Here is a 12,279-nt window from a genome sequence, read left to right on the forward strand (position 1 = left end):
TTTTTCATCCAACGTTCTTAGTTTGCTCGATACAGATTTTTTATACAGATTTTTTAGCCCGTGAAACAGATATACAGACATTCCCGAGCGAAAATACAGAAATAAATGTGGCAACCCTGGTCTTAAGGCCCAAATAGCCCAAACACAATGGATACGTTTGCGTTGCGTTGAAGTTGATTTGACAGAAAATATTGTGATTTCAGAGAAAAATTAGAATTTTGCGCTCTAACCGCAACTGACAACCGAAAATGACAATCTCAGCCAGCACCGATAAAAATGCGACTCATGAACTTGTTTGTCAAAGCGTATACACTCTTAATTTACTTCAATTGAAATTGAATAGCATTGAAGCCCCCTTGATTACTTGCTTTCGACTATGCAGGAGAGCCGCATTGATATGGTTTGCAATCAGAATGTTCTACGAAAAAACTAGTTGTAATCCATTATTTGATGTTGCTTAAACAGTATGCAATATAACACAGTTTTCTGGTGAATGACCGCCGGTTAAAACCTCAACAAAAAAATGTGTCGATGATATATATGGAAAAAAGACCTCTGAATTTCGTTCAGAGATTTAGAGGTACGGCTCAAGAATTTCGTCTTCTCGAAAAAAGTCACTATTCTAAATTCCAGCACAATCGGACTTCGGGAAGTCGTGCGGGTAAAATTATACCTTCTTACCAATAAAAAAATGTTCGATAAAAAAATTGTGATGCCAAATTCCTTAAAGATGCAATAAACGTTAAAAACTAGTGTTTTTTTTTTTGGAAGATTTGGACCACTGCCATTATTTTGATCTTTAGTGGTAAAAAAAAAATATATTTTTCAGCTGGGAACTCTCTCAGCTTTAATTTATTTTTACCATTGAGGACATTTTTCGAAAAACCGAAGCTTCTGAGCCCTACCGCTAAACGAAATTCGAAGGCCTAGTTTCCCCATAACTTCTGTTGGTTCCAGCTTGAGAATTCCTATGCTTCAGAGTCTTTATTTTTTGAAAATTTGTTCCCTGAGATAACATAAATGTCTTCCAGTACCGCACAAGTCTACAGCGCATCGTTTCTATGTCTGTCTCCTGCATCTTCAAAATTGAGCTTTATAGACATAGTTGTCCCACAACTTTTATTTTATATCATGGCATTGTTGTGATAAATACATCAAATCACCAAAAGCATGCGAACTTTAACAAACCCGTACCCGATGTTGTCGTATCATATTCACTAACCGATCTAAAAATAGGCGAAATGGTGCCCATCGCTGATAGCAATAAATCGTACATGCCTTTGATGATGAATATGATATTCTTTGCTCGATCAAGACAAACGAAAACCTAAGAAACAAATAAAAAGACTCTAATTAACTAATGAGGTGTAGAGAATAAAACTTATTCGGATATTTTTGTATTTCAATTACGAACATTTCACTATCCCCAGTTGAACGTGTATCGAGTGCTATTCCTTACAGCCCTTTTTTACCAGTGTTTGAGATGTCTGTCAGTTGCGGGTGTTGCTTCTTCTTTTTCTTAGAAATACCCTGCATTCCAATTTTTTTGTGAAAGGACAATATATATATATATATATATATATATATATATATATATATATATATATATATATATATATATATATATATATATATATATATATATATATATATATATATATATATATATATATATATATATATATATATATATATATATATATATATATATATATATATATATATATATATATATATATATAAGGCAATCCACGGGTGACGTTTCTTTGCTTGTACGTTTGTTTTTGTTGCTGTTTTTCAAGCTGCAAAACGTGCAAAACCAAAACAGAAATCTTTTAATGTCGGCAATAATATCAAAAGTGATTTTATATTGTTGTATTTAAGATTGGCACTCGCGATATTAGAGCTACCGTAGAACGGGGCGAATAGAAACAGTCTGCGATATATCTTGCAGTGTACAAAAAATACTATAATGTATAGAATGAATATAAAAGTTTTAAAACATGGGTCTTGCATCCCTTTATTAAAGGTGTAACGTCCATTTTGATAAAATAAGTAGTTCTTTGTATTATTGAAAAAAATGTTGCATGTTTCTATTCACCCCGCAATGGGGCGAATAGAAACACTCGCCAATAAAATACGTTTTCCTTGTTCTGATAGAAAATTCTAGTTTTAATTTGAAGAAAACAGAACAATTGCATCATATTTATTGATATGAGAGGCAAGAAAACGATATAACATATCAAAATAGTGGAAATGTTCGGTTTATCACTTCATGTTTGTTATCTTATGAATGAATATGTTCTATTAGAGTCCTTATTAGGAACAGCAGGACTCGGGTTGGGTCAAGCATTTCCACCGGTCTGGCATCTTCCGGTGTTTCATCTAGGACACGACATCCGGGAACATTTTGTCTTGGTGGAACTGAAACCTTGATTCATATCTCTTAGGTTAGGCCATGTCGAGCATCATGCAGCAGATAAATCAGACTTTCATCACGTTTTTTGAAACTAGCGTGGTTGTCTACTGGATTGAAGTCTAAAGGTAACATCCGATTTATTCGAGTAGTTGATTCTATATTTCTTAACCGCTTGACAAAAAAAAACAGTTTTTTTTACGTTTTTGGACTTTTTTGTTGGTAAGTCCTGACCATGGGCTGAAAATGCACAAAACATGTTCCACATCATTTTACTTATAAAACATTATAGCATTTCCCAAATCTACATGTTTTGGTACAAAAAATAGCCGCTACGGCGTTGTTTCTATTCGCCCCGTTATTCTGAGAACCGCGAGTTTTCCATGAAACATAGGTAACGTGGTGATGAATACCTTACGGCAATTCCTTAATTCAGTGTAAAAACTTGAAATGCTTAACTACCGTCCCAGTATATCACACGAACAAGTTCTAAGTGAAGCAGAATGGCTTCCACAGACAAAGTTTTTTGGTACTCGGAAACGTTCAGAATTTGAACCCCCATTTTGCATTTTTTTTCGCAAACCGACAGTAGTGCTGCTAACCCAAAAATGGGTTTGCAGGACTTGTTTACTATTGAACTATCGAAGAAAATATTTTTTGCATGGTTTTTAAATGTAATCGAAGACTTAAAATCGCATTTTTCAAGTTCGGAAGTTTTGTTTCTATTCGCCCCGTTTTACGGTACCGATCGGATAACATTTGTTTTTCACGCTTCTGGATCCGGATTGCATCCAAGTTGAGACCGATCGAACATACATAAAGCTGTCATAAGTTGAAAACAGACTGAAATCAGCTGATCGCAACTGTCTCGTGAATTGCCTTGTTGGGCTAACAGTCAAATCCCCGCAAACGCAGCCGCAACGTATCCATTGTGTTTGGAGCTTTAGCCCACCACCGCACGTGCTTAGTTCGTGAACAATCACAGTCAAACCTGTTTTTGTGCGAATTTTATTATGTGCAACTTTTTATATGCGTTTTTTTTTATTTGTACGAATTTCTTCTGTGCGGTAAGACCACATCCGACGAGATTTTCAGCCTAAACATGATCCGATCCATGAAATGAATTTTAACGCATTACATAAGTATTACCTCAGCCAATTACTATTTAAGCTAGTTTTCGTAGGAAAAGTCACGTGAAATAGTAATTGCTAGTCTGCGAAGGTTTGCGAAGCGACCAGATCGAACCAAGTGCCATTTTTTAAAAAAGCTATCTCTCATGAGAAAACGAAATCGTTTAAATAGTTTATATGATGTTAGAACATACTGTGAGGTTGAACCTAAAACGCCGACTGCACGCAGCACGCCGACCATTTAGAATGGAAAGAGGCTCGGTCGGTGTAATACAGCAGTAGTAAGCTTGAAGCGGAAGGGCGCAATCTCACATACAAGCACGGATATAAATGATGAGCGTATCACTTCTCGCATAATGAATAACCATAAACGGATGTTATTCCATATGGTTGAACGATATCCCATACAGTCGTGACTATATCCCGAACTAGTTGTTAGGCACGTTTAATGGTTATTGATTATGTTTGTTACCTATTGATAGCGATACTGCCATAATTGAAGTGCGGAGTACAAAAAACAGTTGGGCAAGATGACAATAAATCAAATGTCTGGTCGCAGTGATGAGTCCACACAGCAAAAGTTTCGTCTTCTCGAAAAAAGTACTTAACAGATCAGTCGGGATTCGTGAACTGTGCCTTAGAGCCACTTTGCCCGCAATTACAATTTTGATTTATAATTTTGATCGACGAAAAAAAAAAGCAGTTTATGATATTGAACATGATATTTCAAATAGCACCAGATATTGACGTTTTATGCAAAACAATTTCTAACTTTCCGATTAAGCTGAAATTTTGCACGTGGATTTTTTTTCGAGAAGACGAAAATTTTGAACCCTACCGCTGAACTAAATTAGAAAAGTCGATTTCCTTTAGCAGCCCAATGAACAGGTAAACGGTCATCATATCCCATACTTCAATAAAAATAAATGGTAGTTCGTCAAAGCAAACTTTGTTTTAAGACCATTGATACCAACATTGGACTTAATTGGAAAAAATACACATAAAGTAGAATTTGCATAAGCTAGTGCGATATCTGTATAATAGTTTAGGTTGTCTTTCAGCAAAATACGTAAAAAATCAACTAATAACATATATGTTTCGGTACTGTGTTTACCAAGTAGTGTTGCATGTTTGCCGTGAATCATATAGTATCTACGCTATCGTATTTAGAAAATAACATACTAATACAAAGTTTTACTTCTGGTGACGCACATCAGTATGCCTACTAACTAAACCGGCTTCCGAAGGTCCTCTGTTAGGAACGCGTTAAGCATATGTCGCAGCTCCTCCAAAGCGTACTCCTGCGGTAGCGGAAGCTTCTCGAGGGCACTGCGCATCAGAGCACAACTATTTATCTGCGGGTCCTGGCTGAAGAACGACCGTATCAAATAGGCTAACCGTTGGGCTATCTCGCTTTGACACAGACGATGCTTTGGTGTCGGACAGGGAAACATTTTAATCACCGAGCACAGGTCCGACAGTTTGGGTTTCAGTTCCTCCAGTCGCGTTTCGGCCACGTCATCATCGATAGCATCTCGGATGAGATCAAACTGAGGAATAAGATTGGAGAATTAAACGATAAACAAATACTGTTTACAAAATTCAGATTTACCTTTTCATTCAATTCAATGAAATCCCGTAGAATCTGCCCTTTGATGGACCAATTGGAAATTTGCTTTACATCCTCGAATTCATTTAATAGAGTCTTTAGGTACGGAATATCATCTGTATGTTAAAAAAAGATTAGTTCTAAGACGAACACGTACAATTTTTGCTCTCACTGGACTCACCATTGATCACACAATCCGCTGCAATGTGTTCCATGATAACTTCATGTGCTTTTGACCATTGTTTGGCCTTAAGTAGGAAGCATGCTTGCTGGTGGTAGTCAAACTGTGCTCCAGCCCGCACAGCTTTGGCCCAGAAAATCCACTTCTCTGGAATGCCAAGATCACCGACGACAAACTGTTCTCGCTCTAAGTAATCCTCGTCGGTCGACAACTCAATGTGTCGATACAGAAGATCCTGGATGCTTAGTTCCCGCCTAGATTGGTCATTCAAATGCAGCAACACGTATATAGCCCAATGCCACATTCCGTGATTTTCTAGCTGGTTTGCAAAAGACAAGTGGAGCTGACTACGAGATAATTCGGAGCAGTGACGATATCCAAGAGTTTCCAATGTTTGCATGAGAAACCACGATAGACGAAAATCAAGAGGATCGGGTGTATGCGTGGCTGGGTTCAGCAAAGCTTCCATTGGATGTGAACGCTTAGAGTAAAGCTTCAGCAGGTGGAATCGAATATCATGAATTGGTTTGGATCCGGTGAACAATACTCGCGTCGTGTAGTTTGGTGTGGGTGGTAGAGCGAAAAATTCGTTGGATTGAAATGATGATTCATAGTTGAGTAAAGCGTCGGTAATGGAAGCAGTCGGAGAGCATAAATACCAGAGATGGAGGGCCAAAGATTTCAACCAGTCCAATTGTTCGAAAATGTTGATTGTGCCATGCGTGGACGATAACAGTGGTATTCCAGCAATCAACATGAACAGTTTCAGTCGGCGAACGTCAATAAAACTATCTGCCTCTACATCTTGCCACGAACTAAGCTGATGCTGGATCAATTGACGAATCGTTGGTCCTCCAGAAATTTGTGCTAGTAACATTGAAAGATTAACATCGTCATTTTCAAAAGCAAGCTCGCATGCATCCAGTATTTTGTGTGTGCAGACAAGCTCCAGTAGTTGATCTAAATAGTCTTGCTTTTTTCCCTGCAGTGCAGCAGCTAATTCCTTGGACGATTTTTCGGTTACAACTGCCTCAATCCATTCGGAGAATAAATCTCTTCGAAACATTGTACTCAGATGAGCGCTATCATCCACATCCTCTAGCTCTTCACGGGCACCCCAAAGGGCAGCACATAAGGACCAAACTTCAACACAGAGCGCTTCGTGTGGTGCATCAAAACTATCTGCTAGCATTTTGGTCGTTTCATAATGGTCGGCTAAACCGGCATACTTGCCACCGGGCACGTAGTACGGGCAATCGCTGTTGCTCATTTTCCGAACTTCGTCGTACTTCAACTCTATCTTTAGATGGTCCTCAACTGTTTTTTGAAAATCGACCGTTTCTACTGATGAGCCAATTTGTAACATTTGTAGTACTGCCGGAGAATAATCTTGGACAGAGCGGCCTCGGAAAAAGTTTTGTAATTCACAAATAGGAAGCAGCTCACTCTTTTTTAGCTGAGAACAATTTTCACTAGAACTCAGTAATACCAATGATGCCGGGAAGCTCCAGCCTACTTTGAACTTGCGACCTTGAAAAAACGCTAAATCAGTTTTGTTATTTACAAAACGGTTCAAAATTGATTGTTGAAAGGGAATTACTATATCGTTCGAGTGTACTAATTCCACGCGTGGCTTCAAAATCAACGGTAATGACCGGGGACCGATTGGCCTTGGGATATCAATTGGTGTATCCTTTCGCCTTGCTTGGAACATCTGTTCCTGTAAGTTTTTGCTTGTCGAAGTTGCGAAAATCGCAGCTGCTGACTGATCAAAGTCTTCTAACTGCATGGAATCTGTTTCCAATATTGTTGGTGACTCTGCTTTTCGCAAATAAAGACTGCTGGTTAGAGTTCTACCGAGTCCTAAGAAGGGTTTGTTAGGAACAGTTTGATCGGGGCTATCCCTACCTCCATCGGTCATTTCCGACAGTACAGATCGCCGGTCGAAGTCATCCTCTACGAAGAAGGAAGCCTTCATGAGCTGCAGTTTATGCGAGTCGGTTCCCATCCCCAACGCTAATGCTGCGGTAGGGCTCGTTGGAGCTAAGCTGTCGTTCATGAGCGAAAAATTGAAATCTTCGTGTTGCATTGAAGCTTTCTCTCGGTTGAACAAAGTAGATGCTTGTGGTTTTTTTTGAATGGCACCAGTTTCCTTCGATGGTAGCTTCATCTCGTTGGAAACCATCATTTTCGATTTTTTCGGATCGGCAGGTGTTTCATCCTCATCGCTATCGCTCAATCCGTATTTAGAAAAGTGATCTACTTTGAATACCCAACTTCCAGTATCCGGACGATACTCTAGAAAGCGAGTGTCATGCTTGTCACATACCCTGCGCAGTTTCCCTTCATACTCCATCAGAGCCAACCGATGCGGATCTTTGATTGGTTCATGAAGTGCCTTGTCATGTGGCCAAACCTGGTCCAGCGTTATCTGTGCCTTGCGATTCAGACCTTCACCGACCAGTGGTTTGTTTTCGTCATCTGGATAGATGATAACTTCCTTATGGCGAAAGTGTACAATCTCGTCTAGGTTTAAGTTTGCTACGTCAATCGGCTCGTTAAAGTACACGTTGCCATACCCCCTACGACCAATTGTGAAGTTGGGTACAACGCAACGACCCTCTTCGTCCATCAATTGCAGAATGTCGTCTAACGTGGGAATCGTATAGTATCTGCGGGAGGGAATCGGAAAATGTATGTTACAAATAATTGTAGAATTGTTTATAAAAGCAGGTCAACGTGCCAAAATAAGTGTATACTATTATAAGAAAACATACCCTGGTCGACGCAAAACTATTCCAGTCGGATGTGGTTCGGCATCCTCAATGGTTTCAGCTCCAGAAACCGCCGACACATCGCCTACACCGCTCGCACTAGCGGTATCATTGAGAAAGGAACGATTGGATGATGACATAAGCGACGAATCGTTCATGTTGACTGGCGAGCTGGTGTTGGGGACTGTAGCGCAATGGCCACTGTCGTTACCACTGGATGTACCAGCCGCAACAGGTGGTGAATTTCCGGACGAATCAGCAACCGAAGCTTCCTTAACTGTCATTGTAGTAGAAGATGGTTGCAGCCCACCAGCGAGGGCAAACTCTTTGATCGTGCTGTCCAGTACTGAATCTGACATGCGATTGATTTGGCGAACTTTCTCCAGCGCGTTTGATTGCAACCAAGATACTCGACGGCTCGTGTCCTGGCTAGATGTACCCTGTTGAGCCTCTACCGGAATTTGATTTTGGAAAGATTCTTTTCCTGCTGCATCTTCCTTTGATTGAATGTTTGTTTGAACTATCGATGATCGATTTTGAATAGTGATTGTTGGAGTCGTGGATTTGGGTTTTATGATCAGACGTTTTGCATTCGGTTTAAGTGTAAACGATTCCTCCAGTGTGCTGTCATATTCCTCTAAACCTTCGAATAGAGACTTTTTCGATAATGTTGCCGATCCGACTGGCTTCACTTTAACGCCACTTCCAGTTACTTTTGGCGATACTTTAAACTGTTGATTGGCACCTTCAAGAATTGCTTTTTGTGCAGAAGGATTTGTTGGTTTCAGCGAGTCTTCTGTTGCCCATGCAAGTGGCTTAATGTCTTTGAAAATTGGATTGTCCCCGTAGGGAGATGTAACCATGGCTAAAATTTGTTGATGAATTGGCACCGCAGGCTGAGCAGGTTGACCAAGATTTCCCAACCCTGTGTTCGTGCCTAGACCAGTACCAAAACTGTTAGTTCCAAGAGCACCAAAGGCACCAGTTCCACCACCGAGGGCAGACGTATTTCCGAATAATCCACTACCAGTTCCAAGTGTTCCAGGTTTGTTAGCAGTATTTCCGAAAAGGGAACCGGATCCAGCACCGAAATTCAATCCACCCCCAAAGGTACCCGTTGATGTGGTCGTGTTTAAGCCGAATGCCGGAGCTGCCGGTTTATTGAATGAATTGGCAAAAAGCGACCCTGCTGTAGTTGTGTTTGTTCCAAAACCACCAAACGCAGGCGCTGTTGATGTTTGATTCTGGCCAAAACTACTGCCCAATGTTCCAAACGTATTTGCGGCTGGTTTTGCACCGAACAAGCCTCCTCCTGCGGTCATGGTTGCTGTATTAGAGCCGAATCCAAAACCAGTCTGAGTTGTTTGGGTGCCCAAACCTCCGAATGCGCTGGCTCCAGGTGCTGTGCTGGTAGCAGTTCCTGAAAATAAACTTCCAGCTTGCTGCGGCTGGTTCTGCGTTCCAAACCCGCCAAAAGCCGATGGTTGTCCGAAGGTGTTCGCAGCTGGTGCCGCTGGTTGACCAAACAGGCCCGTGGTTGTACCAAACGCTGGTTTATTTGTTCCCAATCCACCCATTGTATTAGTATTGGTTTGCCCAAATCCAAATCCACTGCTTGTCGTTGCACTTCCGAATGGCTTTCCGAATCCTGCATTCTGCGTAGCTCCAAAGGCAGGTGCAGTTGTTTGCCCAAAAGTATTTGTGGTAGTACCAAACAGTCCTGTACTAGGCTGAGATGTTGTAGCCTGCCCAAACAGCGACTGCGGCTGCGTTGCAGTTGCTCCAAACGGTGTTGCGACCGCTGTCGTCCCAAAAAATCCTCCAGGAGTTGATCCGGCTTGCGGCCCCTTCCGGTTAGCCGCATAATCCTCGTAGCGAAGCTCTTCAACTGATTTATTTTCATATTCCTTCATAAAGGTTATACAATGCTGCTTAGTTTGAACAGTGTTTGTTTGTCCATTTTTGACAAGTGTGTCTGTGGAAGGAGTTTGCTGATATTTAACAACAGCAGTTCCATTACCCGCACCAACTGGGGCTGTTGCGCCAAACGCATTTTTTGGTGCACCAAATAAACCTCCACTCTGAGTGTTCTGACCAAAGAAACCGCCTGTTGCGGTCTGGCTAGTACTGGCTTGTCCGAACAAAGAAGTTTGTGGAGCAGTTTGGCCGAATCCACCGAATCCGGCAGGTTTTGCTGCACCGAAAGCCGAGTTATTATTGTTAGCGCCAAATAACGTTGTATTAGGTGCCGTGTTATTTTGTGTTCCAAATAACGATGTTGTTTGTTGCTGCTGTTGGCCAAATGCTAAAAATAAACGTAAGAAACAACATGAATTTTCATGCACAAAACTGCAATTGCGTCGTATAGTACTGATGACGTCACACTAATTACTCACTTCCAAATCCAGATTGTGTTGTCGCTGGAGCTCCGAAAGCAGGCGCAGCACTAGTACTGGCTCCGAATAGTCCAGTCGCAGGTTGGGTTTGTCCAAATAAAGAAGTATTTGCTTGTTGTCCAAAAGCTGGTGTTGCACCGAAGGCGCCGGCGGTTGCAGGTTTTCCGAAGGTGTTGGTTTGACCGAAAGGGCTAGCCGTTGCCGTATTTGTTCCAAATGTCCCGAAACCACTTGCCGCACTGGTTTGTCCGAATCCACCCGGTTTGGCACCAAACATTTTTCACCAAAATACTAACTAATCTGGAGTTAAATTGAAGAAATGTCTCGTTTCGTAGATATATTCAGTAGCTGTCAGTTTTAACACAAAAACAAAAACGCGCCAACATAACCTTGATTCACGAGAGGTAAAAAAAACTACACCCGATGAAAATCTACAGAAGCAAAATAATAATTGCTACCCGGTTTTAATATGTGCTTTAATAAATTGAAACTCACGTACGTAACGTACACGCCACCGAATACTAAAACTTGAAATTGCTTGATAAACACTTTTGCAGAAAAAACAGTTTCTTTTTCTGATTTTTTACGGCCTCTTCACAATTTGCAGCACTTTACGTTGTTGTTGGATCAGAAAAAGTAAACGTCAACGGCAGAGATGCCAGATGTTTTTTGAAAAAAAAATGTGTGCAACCAGAAAAATCTGCTTGGAATCTGAAAAATATCTATCCGTGATTCGAAAAAAATTCGCACACGCAGTCAATAGTCTGCAAAAATCACCCCACGTGTTGCGCAAATATAAGGAGACTCTGCCAAAAATCTGGAGAATCTATAGAAAATCTGCAAATATTTGCGAATGAATCAGAATCTGCTCACGGACTCTGAAAATCTGTGTTTTGCAGACAAACCTGCACATCTGGTATCCCTGGTCAACGGTGCAAATGAAATTTGTTTGCAGCGTAAGCTTTGCGGGTTGCTGAAAATGTTGTCAGCGGCACTTCAGGAGTTGTTTGCAAAATATGTCCGATTGTTGATGCTAAAAGGAACATTCGTATGTTACGTAGCACGCTCTTGGAATGAGGTAAGGGGATTTTCAGCGAAGCGTTGCAAAACTGCGTTACGTGAGGGTAAGAGGTATTGCCAAATTCCGCTTTATGTAAAGACTAGGTATCAGACAACCGGTTATTATTGTTAAACGGTAATTTATTTTCCTAACAGCTAAACGAGCTCGGCGAAATTTTTAACAAATGTCAGCAATATATTCTGACGAACACTCAGTAGATATATCGTAAACCAGAGTCCATGTGTATATAGAGTCGCGCAAAGAGAAAATCTATCGTTTCGGCAACGCAGTTTTTGTGCCGTTTGTTGCCAAGAACTATCCAGCTTTTTACGCACCATAATGGCGGGTGCTATAATGCGCGTTCGTTATTTGTGAACCTTTCTGTTTACGTTAGATTCGTGATTCCTGCAGTTTTGGCAACATAAATGTTGCCAGATTTATTGTTTTTCGTGCGAAATACATGAAGAGTCACACTGACGTAAGCAGAGTTGTCAGAGGGTAGGTAACATATTACGATTTTTTCATTATAGCGTTCGCCATTATGGCGCGTAAAAAGCTGAATACAGCTCTGTTTTTCATCATGCATAAGCGAATACAGTCATACCTCGATATAAAGCAACTTTATTTTTTTTTTCGTTACGTTATATCGAGTTACGTTATATCGAAGCAAAAAAAAATTTTTTTAATTTATGCAAGAATGTTGATGGTTACTC

General features: G+C 40.7%; 1 protein-coding gene across 2 annotated transcripts; it reads right to left on the reverse strand.

Annotated features, from left to right (window-relative positions):
- Positions 1–4,479: 4,479 nt before the first annotated feature.
- On the reverse strand, positions 4,480–11,158 carry LOC129732818 (nuclear pore complex protein Nup98-Nup96). 2 transcript variants are annotated; one of them, XM_055694099.1, is made up of 6 exons: positions 11,002–11,158; positions 10,507–10,937; positions 8,114–10,415; positions 5,337–8,008; positions 5,159–5,271; positions 4,480–5,096 (listed from the first exon to the last, which is right to left on the reverse strand). In XM_055694099.1, the coding sequence occupies exons 2-6, from the start codon at positions 10,781–10,783 to the stop codon at positions 4,776–4,778; spliced, it is 5,685 nt and encodes a 1,894-aa protein (XP_055550074.1). In that variant the 5' UTR covers positions 10,784–10,937; positions 11,002–11,158; the 3' UTR covers positions 4,480–4,775. The 2 variants fall into 2 exon arrangements, with proteins under 2 accessions (XP_055550074.1, XP_055550082.1); XM_055694107.1 differs by having other exon boundaries at positions 11,006–11,146.
- Positions 11,159–12,279: the final 1,121 nt, after the last annotated feature.

This window comes from Wyeomyia smithii, chromosome 1 (assembly GCF_029784165.1).
Source record: "Wyeomyia smithii strain HCP4-BCI-WySm-NY-G18 chromosome 1, ASM2978416v1, whole genome shotgun sequence".
Classification (NCBI taxonomy): Eukaryota; Metazoa; Arthropoda; class Insecta; order Diptera; family Culicidae; genus Wyeomyia; species Wyeomyia smithii.

Bases quoted from the DNA above. Each gene is read 5' to 3' on its own strand.
- LOC129732818 (XM_055694099.1), bottom strand. From the start codon at position 10,783: ATGTTTGGTGCCAAACCGGGTGGATTCGGACAAACCAGTGCGGCAAGT. The intron at 10,416-10,506 runs GTGAGTAATTAG...GTTTATTTTTAG, and splicing joins AACACAATCTGGATTTGGAA to CATTTGGCCAACAGCAGCAA. The intron at 5,272-5,336 runs GTGAGTCCAGTG...TTTAACATACAG, and splicing joins AGCGGATTGTGTGATCAATG to ATGATATTCCGTACCTAAAG.